Source organism: Vicugna pacos, chromosome 3 (assembly GCF_048564905.1).
Source record: "Vicugna pacos chromosome 3, VicPac4, whole genome shotgun sequence".
Taxonomy (NCBI): Eukaryota; Metazoa; Chordata; class Mammalia; order Artiodactyla; family Camelidae; genus Vicugna; species Vicugna pacos.
Window position 1 is genome coordinate 93,577,905 of NC_132989.1, and position 22,506 is coordinate 93,600,410.

At 32.0% G+C, this 22,506-nt stretch overlaps 1 protein-coding gene across 2 annotated transcripts in view; it reads left to right on the forward strand.

The window, feature by feature from the left end:
* The window catches only part of RICTOR (RPTOR independent companion of MTOR complex 2), a 102,216-nt gene that overhangs the window by 42,295 nt on the left and 37,415 nt on the right, over positions 1-22,506 (forward strand). For both annotated transcript variants that reach the window (XM_031676529.2, XM_031676532.2), the window contains exons 6-12: positions 2,369-2,432; positions 7,221-7,347; positions 10,332-10,501; positions 15,288-15,355; positions 18,442-18,509; positions 20,901-20,983; positions 22,040-22,127. In XM_031676529.2, coding sequence (XP_031532389.1) covers positions 2,369-2,432; positions 7,221-7,347; positions 10,332-10,501; positions 15,288-15,355; positions 18,442-18,509; positions 20,901-20,983; positions 22,040-22,127 — 668 coding nt within the window. The remainder of the gene's footprint in view (positions 1-2,368; positions 2,433-7,220; positions 7,348-10,331; positions 10,502-15,287; positions 15,356-18,441; positions 18,510-20,900; positions 20,984-22,039; positions 22,128-22,506) is intronic.

Sequence of the window (22,506 nt, forward strand, 5' to 3'; positions counted from 1 at the left end):
AATAGTTTTAATTTTCCCCTTTCATTGCTTGTTGACTATTTGGGTATCTTCTTTGTCTTCTGCTCATTCATAAGTTAGATTGTCTATCCTGCTGTGTAGGAGTTCGTGATGTCTTCTGGATATGATTCCTTTCAAGTTTACATATTGAGAATATTTTCTCCAAGTTAGTCTCAATTGATAAAATCCAATTTAGCAGTCTTTAATAGTTAATGCTTTTGGTCTCTATAGAAGATATTATCCTATATTTTCTTCTAAAGTTTTTATTCCTTACATATTAAAGTAGGTGTCATGTCACAACTCATTTTTGTCTTTATAGATATCCAATAAACATCAACATTTATTGAAAAGATTTTCCTTTCATATCTAAATTGTTTAAGTTTTGTTGTAAATTGGGTAACTGATACGTTGGGATCTACTTTGGTGTTCTCTGTTCTCTTTTTTGGGTCTATTTGTCTATTTTTTGTCCCATTTTCTAACTGTTTTAAATTACTGCAGCTTGACAATAAGTGTTAATATCTATTAATGTGAGCCCTCCAGTTTTTCTTCTTCAAGTCTCTCTTGGCTATTTTGGATTCTGTATTGTGTACGTTTTATTTTATGTATTCAGTTTTTTTAAAGTGTATTTTATTTATTTTGGGGGAGTGAGGGGAGGTAATTAGGTATTTTAGTATTTGTTTATTCTTAGAGGAGGTACTGGGGATTGAACCCAGGACCTCACGTGTGCTAAGCATGCGCTCTACCACTTGAGCTATACATACTCCCCCACAAATAACATAAGAGTTACTTATAGCCCTCTTATGACAACTTTAATATGTGAATCGCTTGTGTTCTCTTTCTGTTGTCATTTTTTCCCTTGATTTTTGGTTACCTCACACTTTGTTTTAAAGCCTACCTCATATTATTATGTGATTGGATGTGAACATTGTGTATTCAAAGTTTTTGGCTCTGGATCATGTTATTTTTTTCTTAAAGGACTTAAGTTTTATTCTGGAATGTTGGCTTATCACCCTGATTCTGTTAAAATTTGGTTTTACCTTTGCCTTTGCTCCAGGAAGTGGCTGTTGGGAATCTCAAGCGAAAGTGAAGAGGTTTAGCAGAATCTCTTCATCATGACCAACCTTGAGCCCTGACATCTTTCTTAGAATATTATGTACCTGCTGAAGTTTCTGCTCAGTTCCTTAGCTTCTCAGCAGTAGCCTTCTGCTTGGTTTCTTGAACTTTAACCTTGCATTTGCAAAACTTAGAAACTGGCAAGTGCCTTGGAAAGAGGATTGTATGCAGATTCTTGCTTACTTTCCTGTTTTCTTTTCTCTGAGCTTTTTTTCCTTCAAGTCACAGACACTTTGGCTTCCCTAAAGTTCAGTCTGTCTCTCCAGTCCAGTAGGACTTTTGCTTTCTTCAAGGACTCTATTCCCCTAAAACTTGGACAAAGCCTGGGTGTCCCCAGGGACAGAGTCTGGGTGGATGTGGAGCTTGTGCTTCTCTTTCCGGGGATTTTATCCATTGCCTTTTTAACAGCTACTCTATAAAGTACTTTGTTTAACCTTTATAGTTATTTTTGGCAAGAGAGTTGGTCTGATCCAAACCTCTCTGTTTGTAGCCAGATCTGTGTCTATTTACTTCTTAATAAAATTGCTTTAGATTAATTATATTCAGATAGCAGAAATGCTTTTTGAGGAGCAAATTATTTGTCTGTCTATATATGAACTATTGATTAGAATAGTGAACTGTCTAATCATAAGTAAAAATAAAATATTTTGCTATATAAACCAAAGACTCTTTAGAAATTGAATAATAAATTTTATAGAGAAATGTCAGTGAAGTAATATTTGAGCATTAATTTTTGAAGTACATTTAGATTTCAGTTTATGTTTTGGTAAAGTAGAATTATTATAGCCAATATAAGACTTAGAACTTAGTCATAATATATAAAATTTAAGTTCTGGTTAAAATCACAATTTAATTAAAACATAGACTTGAATTATTTTCCCTTCACAATTTTTATAAAAATATCTGCGAACTTTATCATAGGTGAGTATTTTTTCAGTGGATTTTGAAAAAATATTACTTTGCTCTATGAGTGTGTTTATTACTTCTGTATAAATGTATGTAATTCTGTAAATTACTTACTGTATTCTTCTTTCCTGGGGTTTTAAATAGTTTTGAAATGTTTTATTATAACAAGTATTTATCATTAAAGAGATACAAATTAACTAAATAAATACCTACTGGTACTGAAAAAATTATATGTATTAAAATTTAAAAATACTGTATTGATATTATGAAGATGGGTCTTCTCTAGTGATATTATATAAAAATTGTTTATTAAGATTTTTATCAGTAATTAAATATTTTGTGTATTATTTAGGTGCATTGACATACAGCAGAGCAACGAGGTAGAGAGGACACAAGCACTTCGATTAGTCAGAAAGGTAGGCTCTATGTCTGAGAGTAAAGGTACATTTATGATTTTCATGTTCAGTATTTTAGATTTTTAGATTTAGACTGCTTTGTGAAATCTTTCTATTTAAAGGTTGGATTCTCTTTAAACATTTTTATTTTGTTAAAATTATATATAAGTTCTAAGTCTATTCAACTTCAAGGTAAACAAATATTTTGTGTAATTATTCTGTTTGGGTATAGGGAGGACAGTATTTTTTATAAAAATGTTCATCGTAAAAGTATTTCTTCCTTTAGTGGACATGTAAATGAAATTCTACATTGATATGTTGTTGGAGAAAAAAGATTACTTGCTCCTTACCCTGATTTTTTCTTAATTGTATGCTTGGAGTTAATACTATGCAATGGGTGTCAAAAGTTACAAGCTGTTTGTTTTGAAGATGAATTTGGATACAATCAGCAGGCAGCTGGAATAAACAATCCAGACTATTATATCGGGTAAAAAGTCAAAATCTAAACTCTGCAAAAGAGGATGTTAAGAAATAATCCATATTGCTTCTAATGAGAGGCCTTCAAAGAATTTATTGTTGTTAATTAATGTAGTGTGATGCCATAATGGCAGAGGACTAGAAGGAACTGAGAGTTAACCTGGTTAAGATACAGCTTGTGTAAGAATTTTATTATGTTTCATCCTAAAAATTTATAGGACTTGTGCAGTGTATGTTTGTTTTAATGTGAAGACCCCTAAAATTATTTTTATTATTTTAACTTTTTTTAAAGTGTTTTTTTTGGGGGGAGGTAATTAGGTTTTTATTTTATTTATCTTTAATGGAGGTACTGGGGATTGAACCCAGGACCTTGTGCATGCTAGGCATGCACTGTACCACTGAGCTATACGCTCCCCCCAGACCCCTAAAATTATTTAACAATTAACTTTTTTAGCTCTTCTTCTCTTTCCCCACCTTTGAATCCAGCGCATGCTCCAGGGTTGTGGAATGTTGAGTTTGTGCCTTAAGTAGATACCCTCTTCTTTTTCCTTCCAGTTGTCTAGCTTATGGTTAGTAATAGTACCCACAGGTGCGCATAGTAAGGAAGAAATAAATGGATGAGTTATCTTGAAAGAAGTTTGCAATTCTAGTAAGAGTGATATTGGAAATAGATTAAACATTTTTTGCTATAGGTAAATTGTTATGTTGGCACTGTGATTTAATGCCTTATATTTAAATTCAAAAATTAGGTTTATGGTTTTTACTTATTCATACAACCTCTTGGCTGCCATGATTTTGAGAATTTAAGATAAGAAAACAAAATTTATTTCTGAAGAACCTAAAGTAACTCTTTGATTATTGAAGTTAATATATACATCAGTACTTATCATACTAGGAATTTAAAGTGAGATATTAAAAATATATTAATTATTAAAATGACAAGTTCATTACAAGTAAACATAAATCAAACTATATTTTCCAAAAAAAATTAGTGAGTAGAGTGGCATTTTAGATTTTTGCAAATCTCTAAAGAGTATTTGTCCTGATAGAAGATAGCTAGATTGTAATATTTGCTTCTGCATTCAGTCTGTTGTGAATCACATGCAATAGAGCCTCTGGAAAACTTCCATATATACTTGTGAGAGAATGAGAGTAAAAAAGATATAATGTATTTGTGTTACTATGAAAATAGTTTTAACTTTGCAGAATCTCTGAAAATATCCTCAATTTCCTGGACCACAGTTTGAGAGTTGCTGCCTTAGAAAATCATTCAGAAGAAAAAACAACTTCAGATGGTTTGAATTTAATTCAGCTTCTTTGAATTATTCACTAAATATTTTATTTTAATTTTTTGTACAATGTTTTGTACAAGTTTAGTTTATAAAATAGCCCAGTAAAAGTAACCAGACCCTTAAAAACAATTTAATAATTTTATAACAAAATAAAATTTTATTTTGTTATCTTCTGGAGAACAGAGTACTTTAAGGCAGATACCATTTGTGGATCCAAGAACAGGAAAATTGCTTTTATCTAGTGGTAAGAGCTCAGCTCAAAGGAAGAGCTGTGTCGCACGTTTCCTCCTTGGTTTAGCTAAAAGCAGTTGGAGTTAAAAGGAGAGCATGCTTGCTGAGTGAACAGTGGCCTCTGTCGGCTAGAGGAACTGTAATTTCATTAGTACTTTTAACAACCCAAGCACGTATTTCTTTTTTTCCAGCAACAACTTGGCAACTGAGCTAGTAGAAATTAATGTTAATATTATAATTACTAGGTCACTGTGGGTTTTTTGTATGCATTCAAAACAGTTTTTACATTTTCTTTGAAAGTATTAATCTTTTATATTTTAAAGGAAAAGCAGAAACTATGTTGCTTTAGGTTAACTTGCTTTATGAATAAGGAATACACATGTTGCTTTTCCTTCTCTTTCACCTGTTTTATTCATTTAGGAGATTTTTTCTTTATTTGATTGTTTCTTTTTCAGTGTCTCTGATTTCTTTTCCCCTCGTCTCTCTCTCCATTCCACAGTACTTCCTGATTTTTGTCTCATTTTCTATATAATTTTCCCACTAGTTAGCTGTTGCTACTCTATCTGATTTAAAATCTTCTTATTGCCTACCCGATTTAAGCCATTATTTTCTTTATATATCATTTCTTTATTCATGTAATAAGAGATTAATATATCACAGATTTTTTTTTTTTTTACAGTTGAAAGGGATTCATTTAAAGGAATCTCTTGCCCTCGATACAAAGCAAGATATTGGCAAAGCCGGAGTGAAAAACCTAGTTCTCCAACGTTCCAAACCTACACTGGCCCATGAATCCTTTTGATATTAAGCATAACCTGCTTATCTTGGCACTCAGAGCCCACTTCTGGGTCAACCAGCTATGTATGACCTTGTGCCATTGTATGTATAGACAAGCTACCCTCTACTCCCCACCACTACTATGATCATTACTTCTGTCTTACTCTTTTTATTTCATTTCCACCTCTTTCTACATTATATCCATCTTGCAGTCTCAGCTCAGATTTCAAATATTCCCTTTGTAGAATTTACTGTTTCTCTAATTGCTTTATAGCAGTTCTACAAATTTATTACCTACTCAATATCTTTAATTTGTTTTTATCATGTCAGAAAGATGATTAAACTTTTATTTCAGTGGAGACTAAATTCTACCACTTTTCCCTCATTGATTACCCATTGATTTATGAGAAAAGCCTCCTCTGATTTACCCAGAGTTTAAGAGTTTCTTTGCATTTATTTCCTGTTAAAATAAGAATGATTTCATTTATAAAAACTTTAAATTATAGATATCCTTTTCATAGCACTACACTTGAGATACTAGAGTAGAATTTTATACTTGAAATTCTAGAAATGACTTAATTTATAAATGAGGAAACTAAGGCAGAGAGAGGATTGATTTGGCCAGGATAATGATTTATTGATGACAGATTTGGCGCTGAAAGCCAATTGATCTAGCTTCTAGCCAGCTCTGTTTAGAATGAGTTATATACATCTTACTGTTTGGGGAGTTTTTCTTATAAGCTCCTTATAAACATAATAAATAGATCAATAAGTATTAAAATACAAATTAATATCATAAGAAGTTAGAATTTTCTCACCCAGGAAGATCAGTTCCTTATACCTCTTTTCCCTTTCCTCTCCTCCTTTCTTCTCCAACAGTTTAATGGAAAATTCTGATTTAGAAACAAATGTAAAAGCTTTTGTAGATTCTGTAGTTATTGAATATCTATTTTTTGGTTGTGGAACAGTATTCTGTAATTTCAGTTGAACCTTGTAATATCACATAATGCTGCTTAAATGACAAACCATTTGCAAGTACTCTAGCCAATATAGATACTTTCTTTGAACTTCTGTAGGAATTAACTGGCCATTTTAATTTAGTATCACATCCTCTAATTGCGTCATAGTACAAGACTTATTCTTCAACACGATTATAAACAGTAATATTCAGGACAGGTTAATTATCTTCAATATTTATCACCACCCAAACAGAAGAAAACATTTTATACTCCCATTCCAAAGACCTATTTTTTTGAAATACTTTATGTACCAAATACTTTATTAAACAGTAGTTAACCACAGAATTTTTTTTCCTGTTTTTCAAACAGAAGATACATGTTATCTATTTTCCATATTCGAAATATGTTATTGCCAGTTGAACTTTAAAGTGAGATTCATTGAAAGTTTTATCACCAAGGACATATTTCATCAGAATTTTTGAAATATTAAAAATAGCTGATGGATTATTAACTTTGTCTTTCAGTATAGCAACAAGTGATGATTAGAGATAGGGAGATTATTAGGCATCAGTTGCAGCAATCAGAGTAAGAAGGAATGAGGGCCCAAGTCAGAGTTCAATGGTGGAGAGAATAGGGTTAATGAGGTAAATTGGTAGGACTTGGTGTTTATGTAAGGGGACAGAGTTAGGAATGTAATAGTACAGTAGTATGTTGACAGTTGTTGTCACCACTGATAGACTTTTAGCACCGAAAAGTTGTTTAAAATAGAGTTTCTTTTCTAGAGGAGCTTTTAATCTCAGAAACATTACATCTTATTGGTCAACTAATTTGTAGTCTGGACTGTTCAGGGGAAAAAGCCAACTTTTTTTCCATGGTTATGATTATTAACATTTATTGCATCTGTTATTAGTTATATTAGTCCTTTGACATGTTCATATGAAGCAAAAGATTAAAATTGAGACCTGGATCTTATTAAAATTCTATGATCTTGAACACCTTAATCTAAGCAAAATAGGTTTTAAAAATGTATTATGAAATAAGTAACTTCTTTTTCTGATTCCTCCCTGTTACAGATGATTACTGTGAATGCCTCCTTGTTTCCTAGCTCTGTGGCCAACTCGTTAATAGCAGTTGGAAATGATGGACTCCAAGAAAGAGACAGAATGGTTCGAGCATGCATTGCCATTATCTGTGAACTAGGTCAGAATTTTCTTTAAGAAGTAAAAATGTAATATTTTAGAAAAAATATTAAACATTTTTAATGTTTTTAATACATGAATTCTTTAGTTATTTATAAAAAGATATGAAAAAGTAGGACATTTCTGATGGGGAAATAGGGAACTTGCTATTTAAACAAATAAGTTCAAAATGACATTAAAGTTCAATAAATTTTAAAGTTTTACTCATCATGAAATTTAATATATAAGAATTGTCCAGATTCCAGTAATTAGAATAAAATCTCTTAAAGTCTGGCTCTTAGACATTAGTCATCCACACTATGTCTTGATGTGAGTTAAAAACAATTCACCTTACATTAAAAAAAAGAATTCTAAATGCAAAAGGAGTAAAGAGTTAAATGGGGAAAATATGGGGGGAAAATGGATGAATATTTATCTGATCATGGTAAGGAAAAGGAGTTTTGAAGTATCAAAAGAAAACAGATTTCAGCAGCTATAAATTTTGTTGTAAGGAGGTAAGAAAATACGCAGTCCTGGAACAAAGAAAAATTAATGTCATAAGCATGATAGTTTGTTTATATATAGATCAGTGAGGAAACAAAGTAATTATCAAAGAAATTCATGGCTAATCAAAAATTAAAAAATTTCAACCTGACAACCAAAGAAATAAAATTTTAAATGGCAGTATTTTTTTCCCACCAAAAGTAGAAATGCTATAGGTTGCATTTGCTCTTAATATAATAAATAAACAACAGAAACTTACACCAAAGAAACAAAAGAGCCAAGCCTTATCATTGAGAATTTAAAAATACTGTCCACAATACCTCCTGATTTAGAGACAAACTCAGAATTTTAATTAAAGAAATTTTGAAGATAATAAAAATTTGACTACATGTCAGTATATGGGATGCCTGGAAAGCTGTGTATTCAGAGTTAACCTCTCATTATGAGATGCTTTTATAATTAAGCAAAAATTAATGAAAATGAGTGAACCCAAAAAATAGAAAAGGAAGGAAAAAAAATCAATTTTAGGGTAAACAGGAGGAAGGCAACAATGATTTTGAGTCCTAATTAGAGAACAAGATAGATTATTTAATCTAATTTATATTAATTTGAAGGAAAAAATGATACACAGATACACATACACTTGTTTGAAAAATGCAAAAGTCAGAAAAATAAGGATAATATAGAAATGAGAATATAATAGGTGTTTTTTAAATTATAAGGTAGTTTTTTTTATACATTTGAAAATCTTATTGAAATGAATGGATTTTTGGAGAAAATTTTTATTTGCAGTTGACTCACAAGTAGGAAACGTGATAGATCAAAAACCATACAAGTACTTAATAAATTAACTAGTTGCAAAGAAGACTCAGTCAAGTAGTTTGTCTTAAATAAATTGTTTTAAGGGACAGATAATTCTTACATCGTGTAATCTAACTGAAAGCATTAAAAATACGGCAACTTATCAAGTTTTTAAATGAAAGTAGCATTTTATATACTTATACACATTGCTATACATATACACATGTATCTATACACATATGTAAAATAAAATAGAATTCTACTTTATGAACATTCTAGAATATCTCAAATCAACACTATTATTCTTAATGGTAGATCTTAACATACACTACATCCTTTTAAAAACTCTTAATTAGCATTGTTTTAAAACTTTTAGCAGGTTAGTAAGACAAAATAATAGATGAAATTTACATGTTGGATAAAAGACATACTTTGTAGATGCTATATCTAGAAAACTGTGAAACCAACTGAAAAACAACTTAAGCAGTTCAATACAGTAGAAATGTGAAAATACAGATTTCATAGATTTATTGTATTTCAGCAATAGTCATTAAATATAATAGAAAAAAGTACTGTTTCCAAAGTAGAAAAGAAAGCTGTATACAACAAATAAACTTAGTAAGAAATGTGGATGACATGTGTGTGGATTGGAGAGGTACTTTTCAATTTGTTTAACTGATTTTTCAAGAAGGCATAGCTAATCTGTATGGGTAGAAATGAGAATATTGGTTGCCTTTGTCATGGAGGAGGGAATGATAGAAAAGTGTTGTGAAAGAACTTTCTAGGATTTTGAAAATTCTGTACCTTGATTAAGGTATGTTACCAGGATGTAAACATTGTTCAGGACTTAACTGAGCTGTACATTCAGATATATGCATTTTACTGTATGTAATTTTACCTTAGTATAGAAAAAAAAAGAGGAAGAAAGCTAAATCTAAAAGTCAGCTAGAATAAGCAGGAGAAATGCAGCTATGAAAACATGTTTTGCAAAAGAATAAGTGGACGGGAAGGGAAAGATTTTTTTTTCTCACATTTTAAAAAACTATTATACTAGGTTATTGAGAGGGGAAAAAATGAAGGAGAATCTAGAGTTGCGTATTTTGATATGTAGGAAACTTTAGTATATCAGAAGTATAACAATTAGTTTGGAAAGCATGCTGGGATAATTGATTAGACATTTGAAACAAAATTGAGTATATCAGTATTAAGCCAAACTCAATTTCCTGACAGATTGAAAACTGAAATGTTAATCCTGAACTCATTTAAAACACACATATGCATGTGCATGCATACAAACAAAATACCTGCTCTTTGAAGTAAGGGAGGAGTTTCTGAGCTTAAAATCTGAAGTTAAATTATAAATTAGGTAAAAGATTTGAAACAGATAAAGGGATAATATTTCCACTATTTAAAAAACTCCTTAAAATTGATAGGAAAGAAGAACCCTTCAGTAAAACATGGACAAAGGATATGAAACAAACAATTTAGAGACTTTTTAAAAAAAAAAAACAACAAGGTTTTGGGAAGTATATTCAGTGATTCTTATTAGACACATTTTATCCACATGCCCTTTTAAATGTCATTGAGTAGAAAGTTTTCAAGTCAGAAAGGAAATTACGTTTTAAAATAAAATCCAACATTTCTGATTATTTATTAAATAATCCCCTATTTAATATATTAAGTTTTTCTTTTCTATTTTAGCACTTCAGAATCCAGAGGTGGTGGCCCTTCGAGGTGGACTAAACACCATCTTGAAAAATGTGATCGATTGCCAATTAAGTCGAATAAATGAGGCCCTCATTACTACAATTTTGCACCTCCTTAATCATCCAAAGACCCGACAGTATGTACGAGCCGATGTAGAGTTAGAGGTAGGAACTCTACTGTTCTTTTCTAGTTTTAAAATATGACTTTAAAAACATACTCTTACTTTGAAATTTTAAAGTTAGTAGATGCAGCACAGCATTAATTATTAAACCTAAATTAACTAATAAGATGGGATTATTTTCAACAATATTGTATAGCTCATTCAGTTTGGGCTAATAGAAAAAAATTCTGAGGAATACTTCATCAACTTTTAAAGTGAAGTTTTTTTTTATTATCTGTGAAAATTTGACTTAAGCACAAGTAAAATTTCATAGACATTTACCTGTTTAAGAAGACTGTTTCTTTTTAAGACTTTAATATGCTAATTATGTATGAATAGCTCCTGCTAACTATATACAATTTATTTATTAAACAATTGTAAAATTCTCTGAACTTGGAAGCACTTGTTGGCAACCAATGACCATATATACTTGAAAGAAATAGGAAACGTATCTTTCTTTCTAAAATACTCTACAATTTAAATTTTTTACTAATTCAATGTTATTTTAACAGTTTAAAATAATAAGGCTGCCATATACTCTTTTCTATGATAAAGTATATGGTAGAGGTTGGAACAGAATTATCACAAACTAATAGTCTGTGTGAATATATTACATTGTTGTCCATCGCAGATACCATTTAGAGTAAGTTTAAACCAAGACCTTGTTTGTATTTAGATATGAAATTATGCAAATTATAAAAGATTTGTTGTTCCCTGCTTTGTTTAAATCGTTCTATGAAACTTGTCTTAAATGTTATAGTTCTTGTTTTAGTAGGGCTATTAGAAATATTTAAGATTATAAAATTGACATCATCCTATATCTTAATGAGCAAATATAAGTACAATATTCTCCCTAATAAATGATTTTCAATACATTGTTCATAGGAGTCCAGTGGGAATAAACTGGCATTTTGATATTTTACAGTGTCTTTAGCTTTAAGTTTTTTCTTTATCAAATGGAAAAACTCTGATTTTAAGATCGAAGAGATAATTACAACAAAGGAAGATTATATGTAAAGGCCTGTTTTTTATTCCTGTATAATTGTACAACAAATTAGCATAGCTTTTGTTAAATGAAAAGAGCCTTGAAGAATATGGTAGACGTTTAAGTACACTAAATATCTTTGCTTATATCTTGTTCTTTAAAGCCACAAATGTTAGTTCTTTTTTTCCTTTACAAGCTCTCCCGAGAATAGCAGAGTGATTGAGAGACTAGACTTCATGCTATAGAGATCTGGTTTTGATGTTTTGCTCTACAGCCTACTAGCTTTATGATTTGGGGCAATGATTATGGTTATTAGCCTCTCTTGGACCTGTTTTTTCCTAGGTAAAATGAAGGCCATGGTTTTTACCTTAAAGAATTATCGTTAAGAATAAATACTATAATAATAATGGTAGTAGTAGTAATAGAAGCAGCTGACACTCATGTAAAGCTTACAATGAGTTAGGCAATATTTCCAGGCACTTTACATATATTAACTCTAATCTACATAAATGTTTTACTTAGTACCTGGTACATAATAAATATTCAGGGAATACTGGTTGCCTTGGATTGATCATTATCATCATCTTTTGCTTTATCATTATCCTCTTCATCCTACAGTCTACTGTGACAGCAGAATATTATCCTAGTTTTTATTAATTGTATTTTATCAGTTTTCATTCTAAGTTGATAACTTTGAGTTTCTTTTCCACATACAAAGGAACTGTTTTCAGTGCTACCATCTCTGTTGTTCGCTTTAAATCTTTCTTCTGTAAAAAAAAAATCTCTTTTTAAATTTACCTTGGCTTCTATTTCTACTATGTGTAATATGTTTTGGCCTTACACAGAAAAGTGTAGATTTAATGTAATAATGTTATTAGAATAGGTAGTCTGTAAGGATTATAGAATTGTAATGTTTTATAGTAAATTAAAAAGCAACATATTTTTTAAACTTACACTTCAGAGTAGGATAGGGTAGTTTATAGCATCTGCTGTGGAAAGGTGGAAAAGTTGAATAATTATAGATATATATTTAAAGCGATATAAAGCTGGGAAAATGATAAGGACCAGAGGGAATAAAATTCTGGGGAGAGAAGATTCATTGAGAGTTGTCCTGAAGACATATAGGTGCCCTTAGGGGCACTTGCAAATTTGGGCCACAGACTAGAGGTTAAGAACATGATCTCGGCCTAGGTAGAAGACCAGAGTATTTGGCAGGCAAATGTATATGGAGTGACAAGCCTAGAGACATGAAAAGTTCCCAGATTGTCTGATTTACTCCTCTAGAAGTTTGCTGAAATAAAAATCTATGGAGAACAGAGGCTATAATGTTAAAGCACAGTGCAATATGCTATGGTCTCCAGTGCACAAGACAAGTTCGTCCCAGGAGGAGGGGCCGTGGGCAAAAGCTGAAAGGCCTCTAAGAAGTAGTGAACTTACGCTAGTTACATGCGGTTGCCTTTTTTCCCTGGGGCCACTTCCTGATCAGGATATACTTAGAAACTGAAACTCCAGGTAGGCTTTTTCTGAGATCTGAAAAACCAGAACAGCTTTTAATGGTTGTGTGGTACTCAAATGACAAACTAGATATTTCATTGCTGATTTCCTGATCTTGACTATTTCCCAAATTCTGAGGCTATTCTAGATGGGTGGCTAAAGATTAAGTTCAAAACTTAACAAAATATGTAGAAAGAATTCCCAGTCTCTCACTACTAAGGAAAAAAAAAAGCTTGCTAAGATCTCTATTGAAAGTATTGGAGGCCCATACTTTAGGAACACAGGAAAACCAAAGGTATAATCAAATCTTATCAAAAATGGAGTGTAGTCTCGAATGAACTCAGTTGGTTATTACGATAAACTGATCAGCCTCTTTAATCTACCTGACTAACAGAGGAAAGGATAAACAATCTCGGATAGAGATAACATCACTTGGAACCTTTCATAAAATTCATATTGTCTGACATTCAATCAGAAATTTGATTGAATGTCATATAGAAAGAAATGACTATGTAACTGAAAACTGAGAAGTTTCATAGAAACATATCAACAGGTGATCCAGATATTGTAGCTAGAGGGGAAAGACTTTAAAACAAACATGATTAATTTGTTAAGGAAAATGGAGAAAAAGGAGAAAATAGATGAAATAATGGAGAATTTCACCATATGATTGGAATATGCAAAATGAATCAAATGGAACTAGTATTGAAAAATATAATACCTGAAATTCTGAATGAAATTAAAAATTCATTTTAGACAAGAAGATATTATTAGTAAACTGGAATAAAAGTCAATGAAAATATCAAGTAAAACATGAGGAGGGGGTAAATAAAAAGGAAATGAACACAGCAGAACAAAAGTAATAAAAAGTAATTATCTTCGGAGAAGAGAGAAAATGAACAGAAGCAAATATCCAAAGAAACAATAGTCAAAATTTTGTTTCTAAAACTGATGAGAATTCATATTCATAAAGCTCAGAAAACTCTTAAGATAATACAAAGAAAACAACATGTAGGCACATTATGGTAATATTGTTGAAAACCAAGACAAGGAAAAATCTTAAAATCATCTTGAGAAAAAAAAGACATTACTTCAAAGGAACAAGTCTGACAGCTGATTTTCCATCAGAAATAATGGAACCAGAAGGCAGTAGAATGAGTAGAATGACATCTTTAGAGTACTGAAAGAAAGTATTACCAACCTTCCCCAGAGAAAATGTCTTTCAAAAATAAAGGTAAAAACATTTTTAGACTAAAGAAAAAAGACCCAAGGGAATTTAAAGAAACACTATTCTTTCTTGAATTGCTTGCCTTTATGTCATGAAGACACTAAAGCAGCCCATGGGGAAGAACTGAGCCCTTTTTTGCAACAATTAACACATTGTAAGTAAGCCATTTTGAACTAGATCCTCCAGCTTCAGTCAGAGATGACTGCAGCCCTGACCAATATTTTGACCCTGAGCCTGCACAGCTAAGCTCTTCTAGATTCCTGACTCGTAGAAACCATGTGAGATAATACATATTTATTGTTGTTTAAAAAATGAGACAGACAAAAAGAAACTTTAAAGGTAGTCCTTGGTCAGAAGGAAAATGAGCTGAGAAAACAAGGTAATGTAAGAAGGAAGAATGGCAGAAAAGGTACACATGTAACTAAATATAAAAGAATAGTCTTTGTCAAAAGCAATATTTGTAGTATCTTATATATTTTAAATTATATTTAAAATTAAAGTTCAGATCACAATAAAGCAATAGGCAAGGCAGAGGGATTGGTAAATGAGATAGTGGTTAGTTAAAGTTATAAAATGAGTGAGCATAACAAGGTTGCTAAATACAAGGACAGTACACAAAAATAATTTGGATTTCTTTATACTAGCATTAAAAAGGAGGGTGTAATTTATAAAATAAAACCATTTAAATAATGTTTCTGAACTAAGGCAAAACTAAGTCATAGTGTTAGAAGTCAGGATAGTAATCCTAGGGTAGATAGGACTGAGTACAACGGAGGAATGAGGAGGCTCTGAGGATGCTAGTTACAGGAGTGTTCTTAGTGTGAGAAAATCCATCAAATCTCATATTCATGATTGGTGCACTGTTGATACATTATACTTCAATTTAAAAGTTCAAAAATTCAATTTCTACATTTAAAATTCGCTCAAATATATTCCTTGATGATGAATTTGAAGAAATAATAAGTCTCTCAAGCAGTATACCCAATTAGAGATATAGAGAAGTGGAATTTTAGCTTGTTATAAGAAAAATACATTTTACACTAAGGACTCTCTTTTTTTCTTTCCTTTTTTTTTTTAAATCAGCGAATTTTAGCACCCTATACTGATTTTCACTACAGACATAGTCCAGATACCGCTGAAGGACAGCTCAAGTAAGTACCATGTGTGTTGCTATTAAAGCTTTTAGATTTGCCTGATTGTATATAGAGGCAGAGCAAAGTGAGTTTAAGTAAATTTCCTGTTTCATGGAATTACATTGTATATCTCTCATAATATAATTAACTGTGGCTTAAAAAATTAAAAGTAAGCTTTGGAAAATATGAAGACTTGGAATTAGTTTCTTATTTAAAAAAATGTAAGATAGGCTGCAGTAGAAACCCAGATCTTTAATTGTTTTTCAACTGTCTCTATCTTTAGCACTATTACATTGAGAGACTAAGAGAATGAAATAACAGTGTGTAGAATGAAGAATTGCCTTAACAAATTGATTAAGCAGGAAGATACACTGTGTAGAATTTTGAGAGTAAGACTGATAGGGAAATAAAAGGAAATAAAGATTATTTTCTAGAAATGAGATGATAATTTTCAGAGTATTTTTGGAGCGAAAAGCACATGTTCATTAGGTATTCTGGGATAACAAATTAAGTTGATTTAGGGACCAAATAATGTACTAGCTGTGAAGATTTTGCCAGTGACACAGTTCCAATAAATAAGCTATCAGATGTTTTTCTAGTAAGACCTGTTGGAATGCAGACATATGTTGATAGATAGTATGCTTTTAAAATTCCTCACTAAATTTGGGGACATTGTGAAACAGGGATTTATTCATTTTTCTCCTGAATTAAAAATAGTGGTTTCATATCTTTAATCACCTCCATCACTGTGGGCTCACTGCACCCTAATATATCTGGACCTGAGCTGAGAAATCAGAATAGACGTCCTCTGTTTAAGATTCCTCAGGCCTTATTCTTGCCAAATTATGAATTAGGATTCTTAAGCTCCTTTCTTGGCTTCTTCTTATGACTCTTGGACATTCTCTTTATTGATGGAGAGTGTATGTATTTTCTATTGGTGCATGACAAATTACTGCAAATGCAGCAGCTTAAAATAACATCAGTTTATTAGTGCACAGTTCAGTAGATCAGAAGTCTGGCATGGTTCTTATCTGGAGGTTCTGATGAAGAATCCATTTATTTCTAAGCCCACTCAGGTTCTTGGCAGAATTCACTTCTTGCCCTTATATAACTGAGGTTCTTGTTTTCTTGCTTACTGTTAGCTGGGCCCTACTCAGCTTCTAGAGGCCACCCTCTTTCCTTGGCATGTGGCACCTTTCATCTTCAAACGCAGCAAGAATTCCTTGAATCTTTGTGCTCTGAATCACTCTGATTTTCTCTTCTGCCACTAGCTAGAGAAAACTCTTCAGTCAGATCAAGTCTACCAGATGATCTCCCCATCTTAAGGGCTGCTGGGCTATATAACATAAACATAATCACAATCGTGACAGTGATGTCTTATTCACAGGATCCAGGAATTAAGGTCTGGAATTTTAAGGGAATAGGGGCATTTTTAGAATTCTGCTCACCAGCATAAGCAAGAGTTGAACCTGGATATTTTTTAGAGTTGAGGGGAGAAAGTATATTCCACCAAAATCCTTGTTGTTTGATTCTATACTTTGCTTTCCTTAAATTTCTGAAGTATGGTCAGTTTCTGGAGCCTGGGTACACTGTGGCCGAGGGACAAGTTTTAAAATACTGCAGATTTATCAGATAGGCTAGAGGATGGATTACCAAACAATCACTATAAGTATGTCAGTAACATTTTTAAGAGAAAAAACACCAAAAGCTTAACCACACAGTGGTCTGATTCTTGTTTCTTCCACCCCCCACTGCCCCATTTTAGTTTCTGTTATGTTCTCGTACTGATCAGTGCTACACATGAGAGCTTTGTGTGGTTAGTTTGTGTGTGTGCTTTTAAGTGTTTCGTTCCTCTTTTTTAAACTAATGATTGCTCACTACTCTTTAATTTGATTTTCTGTCATTGTTCTTTATCCCTTCTGACTTTTCTTTCCCAGTTCTCTGGATTTCTGTATTCTCAACAGCTGTTAAGAACTTTATTAGGGAAGTAAAAAAAAGTTGGCACGGAGAAAAATGGACTGTTGACAGGGTAGAATTGGTTGAGGTGGCATAAACAAAGAGTTTGCTGTAAATAGATTGCTATTGAGTATTGGAACTGACCATAGAGCACACATGGAAGTGATTAACAATATAAATAGTTCTATTGGGTAATTAATTGTCATAAACTATTGCATAGAAAGGAACAAGTGAGATGATTGGATACCAATTTTAAAAGAAGAAAGTAGTTAGTAGTAGGCTCCAGGTTACGGAACTGCAGCTGTACAATAGTAAGAAAGTAAATTCTGCCAACAACCTCAATGAGCTTAGATATGGATTAATAATAATATCTAGTTAGTGAATAACAACCTAGTGAATATATGGGTTGTTGAGCTTGCTTGCTAGAAATGGTCAAATAAGCTTGGGGCAAGACTTTTGAAGTATAGAGAATATATGTGGTAGAAGTAAGAGGTTTGTGTGGTAATTTTCTCTGCTAAGGGGCAGCACTTTGACAGATGCTTGTTAAGTAGGCTGGTGTTGTCTCTCATACTCAATTAAAGGTGTTACTGAACTATCTCAGTTTCAGAAAGAGCAGGAAAAGTAGAACTGAATAGAAAAGCAAAATTTATAATTTTTTTAAACCATGTTGTGAATTTTAAATGGTGGAGGGGTGACCAGTGCATAATTGGATAATTTACTTTGAAGTACATGTGATTTTTTTTTAACACTTTTGTTGTGGTATGGTTCCTGTACAATAAACTACACATATTTCAAATATACAATTTGATGAGTTTTGATAGATGAATACACCAATAAAACCACTATCACAATCAAGATAGCTAACATTTCCATCACTGCCCAGGAGGTGCAGTTTTTGAACTCCCAGTTTATCCTTTTCCACCCCCTTTACCCCCTGGTAACTATAAGTTTGTCTGTCTGTTTCTGTTTTGTAGATAAGTTCATTTGGGTCCTGATTTTTTTTTTAACATATTGTTCAATTTCCTATGTAAATATTTAAATGTTAAGTAATGATAGCTCTTATTCTGATATAGTAGCAGGAAAAGCTCACTTTTTATTTTAAAGTAAATTTCTTTAACATGCCCCTCTCCCTCTTTCCCCTCCAATAGAGAAGACAGAGAAGCAAGATTTCTAGCCAGCAAAATGGGAATCATAGCAACATTCCGGTCATGGGCAGGTAAGTTACTTTGTTCTGCTTTATAATATCCAATAAGAAACACTTGACTGTTTTTTCAAATGTTAAATTAATATTGCAGCATCTAATTTTGATGTTAACCTAGTCTTTCTTTATATGTTGTTAGAACCAAGAGGTGTTTATATAAAAGTATTAAAATTGACCATTTGTAAGTCAAGTACTAATGGTAACCTGGGCAATTAAAAAAAATTAAACATGATCTATACCAGAAAAATTTTTAGAGTGTTAGCTTAATATGTAAGTAAAGTTTGAGACCTAAAAGTACAATGTAGAGTGTCATAAATACCAAATAAGCAAGGTGGGCCATTAGTAGTTCCAAATTTCTTGAGAAGAGGGATTATACATATTTTATCTTTCCATGGAATAAAAAGCAAACATTTTTCTTAAAATAATACCAACACTAAATGTATTTATATTAATGGTTACCACTTCCTTTTTGAGTTTGTAGAATAATTTAACCGGTAGCAGACAAAGGAGTATAGCAGTAAATAGAAGAAGAAAATTTACCTGAACATTTCTGTATACCTAAGTAACCTAACTAACACATCTTTTCCATAAAAAAGACTATCCCAGCCATAGACGTGGCCCCTAGCCAATATGTTTACAAGGACTTCCTCTGGCCTCTCAACATTTTGATAAAAACCCCAGCCTTGCTACACCTCATGACTGCCTATTTCCCCTGTCCTCATGGAAAATCTAGGATTCTATGAGGGCCCAGCCATCACACATCCTTTTTTATACTGTATCAGCCATAGAAACTAACACAGTCCTCCTGCCAAGGACGACTTAAAAGGTTGGGGGTCTTCTTCCCTCCTGTTGAAGTTAAAAGAGAAATATTCAAGTTAAAACTCTGCTTATCCCTGTGTGAATTCATTAGTTTTGTGTGTTATTTTAATGCATTTTGAAGAAGGTTACAGAATTCAGTACTCTTGACTCACTTCAGCATGCACATTATTACCTAGAGTTCATTGTTTGTTTAAGGCCCTTATTTGGTTATTTTTGTTTGTTTGTGGGTTTTTTGGGGTTTGGGTTTTTGTTTGTTTGTTTGTCTTGGGTTTTTTGTGAGATAAAATTTACCTCTTACAGTGAAATACACAAATTTTGAAGGTACCATTTGATGAGTTTTGACAAATGATTACACCTGTGTATCTGGATTCTTTTTAAGATATGGAATATTACCATCATCCCAGAAGGTTCTCTCATGTCCGTTCCTGATTAATCCCTGACCCTACTCCCATAAGAAGCAACCACTGTTCTGTTTAATTTTTATCATAGATCAGTTTTGTCTATTCTGAAACTTCGTATTAGTGGAATCTTACTGTGTGTATACTTTTGTGTAAGGCTTTTTTCACTCAACATCATGATTCTGATTTCATTCAACATAACGCTATACTAATTTATGTTGTTGTATATAGTAATAATATTCCTTTTTATTGCTTAGTAATATTCCATTGGGTGAATATACTACTGTGTTTTTAACCTTCCTCCTGTCAGTGAACATCTGACCTGTTCCCAGTTTTCACTATTCTAAATAAAGCTACTATGAACAGTCTTGTACAAGTCATCTTTTCAGACATTAGCTTTCATTTCATTTGGGTAAAGACCGAAATAGAATTGCCGAGTCACAGGGTGGATATATGTTTAGTTTTATGAGACATTGCCAGGCTTTTTCTTAAAAATCTTACACTATTTTATACTCCCATCGTCAATGAGTGTGAGTTCCATTTGCATCTGATGTTGTCAGTCTTTAATTTGGCCATTCTGGTGGGTGTGTGACTATATCTCATTGTGAAGGCAGTTTGCATTTCCCTGGTGACTAATGATATTGTACACTTTGTATGTATTTATTGGCTACTGACATATCTTCCTTTGTGGCTTCATGATAATATGTTTAAAATGTTTGACTAAATTCTCTGACTTAATATTTCGATCCATATAATTTACTTGAAGTCTGTCAGTTATGCTCTTCTGCACATTCAATACATCTTAGACTTAAACTTTTAAAAGACAAGTGCTAAGCAAAGTTTTTCCCTTTAGATTGAGAAGGCATTAAATAAGTAAGACATTGTCTTATTCTCTCATGTTCTTAATCCTTGATATTTACTCATTAGCAAATGAGGATAGTAGGCAGTCAGGTCCATGACTCTTTTTGGGTATGAAACAAATAGAAATCATTTAAATGATAAAATTATCTCTAATCTGTTGAGAAATTCAGAGAACATTTGAAATACACTATCACTTATGGTAACCAAATAATATGATGGTATAATTTAGCTTGGAAAAATATCACAGATTTTGTATTATGGATACATTACTATAGAAAAAAATTTTGAAATTCAAATCAGTGATTTTTTTTCTTTTTATCCTTTTTAGGTATTATTAATTTATGTAAACCTGGAAACTCTGGGATCCAGTCTCTAATTGGGGTACTTTGCATACCAAATATGGAAATCAGGGTAGGTGAAAGTTATCCTGATTGTTTCATTTCTGGACTTTTAGTGAAGGAAATTAATTGGAAAAAAGTTATTTCAGATGATGCTTTTTCCTCTTGAATTATTAATCTATCACTGAGCATTTTAAAAATACATGAATAAATACTACTTAGTTGAACCCTAAGGATACAATACGAATCAGTTGAAACACTACTGATGTTAGGAGCTATGGCTGTATTCAAATTAGATTAAAAATACAAAATTGTGCTTCGTTCACTAAAACATATAAACAATACAGAAGGGCATTCTTATTGTAAAAGGTTCAGGCAATACAGAAATATAGGAAAAAGTAAATGTAATATTTGTGCAACTTATGCCTTCTAATTTATGTTTTTATATGAGTGGTGGTTTTGATCAAAATTGGATTGTCTGTATTTTCAGCCTTATTTATTAAATGTTGTCCTAAATTAATAGTGCATAGGAATTTATATTAAATAGCTAAAACAAATTGAAATTAGAGGAAAAGAAATTAACTCTTCACGTGGTTCTTCCTTTTCCTCTTAAATGTTTTTGTTTCTTGTTTCTTTTTATTAGTAGTAAATATTAGCCAGAGGTGTCTTGCTTAAAATGTGAACTAAAAATAAAAGCATTTAGATCGTGGAAATGTAAGGATGTGATTATAGATGGAAAGACCTATAAGCAGGGAACTAAAGGTTCCAGTTCAGTTGACTTCTTACTTAGATGATGGCAAAAGAACATGACCTTTGGAGTCTGGCTGACTGAGGTTTGACTCCTGGTTTTATTATTTATAGCTCCATGACCTTGGACAAATCACTTTCAACCTTTAAATCTGTTTCTTCGTGTGTACAATGGAGATGATAAAAGATTTATTGAAAGATTACATCGTGCATGTAGTAGGCATTCAGTAGTTATCACTTCTCTAATATAGGCCTGATTTCTAAAATACAGAAGACCTGTTTTTTTTAATCATTTTTTTATTCTGTGAATAAGACATTTAAAACATTTTAAGGGAAGGTTTGTTCCATGAAACAAATGAACTGTACTTATTTGCATTTGCAGCGAGGTCTGCTTGAAGTGCTTTATGATATATTTCGTCTTCCTCTACCTGTTGTGACTGAAGAGTTCATAGAAGCGCTGCTCAGTGTAGGTGAGTATTGAGGTACATTTGTATCTGTTCAAGTACTGTGATTTTTTAAATGGTTTGCCTGATGGAAGCAGAATCCTTCAGAGGAAAAATACTGAACTAAACATTGAATATCATTTTCTTTTCTTACTGCATAATCATGACATGAGATTAATATAAAATAAAATCTCAGATAAATTTCTTAAGAAAAACTTAATTCTCTATCAGTATAGCTTTTGAAATGAGCAGTGAAATTAATAGAAGGATGGACCTCTAAGAAAGGAAGCGAGGGGATAATAAGAAACCTATATGATTCTCAAATGACTCCAAGTCCCACAATGAAGGAAGTTAGATCTTTGTTAATTTATATACATCATTTTGTTCTGGATGCCTTTTTGAGTCT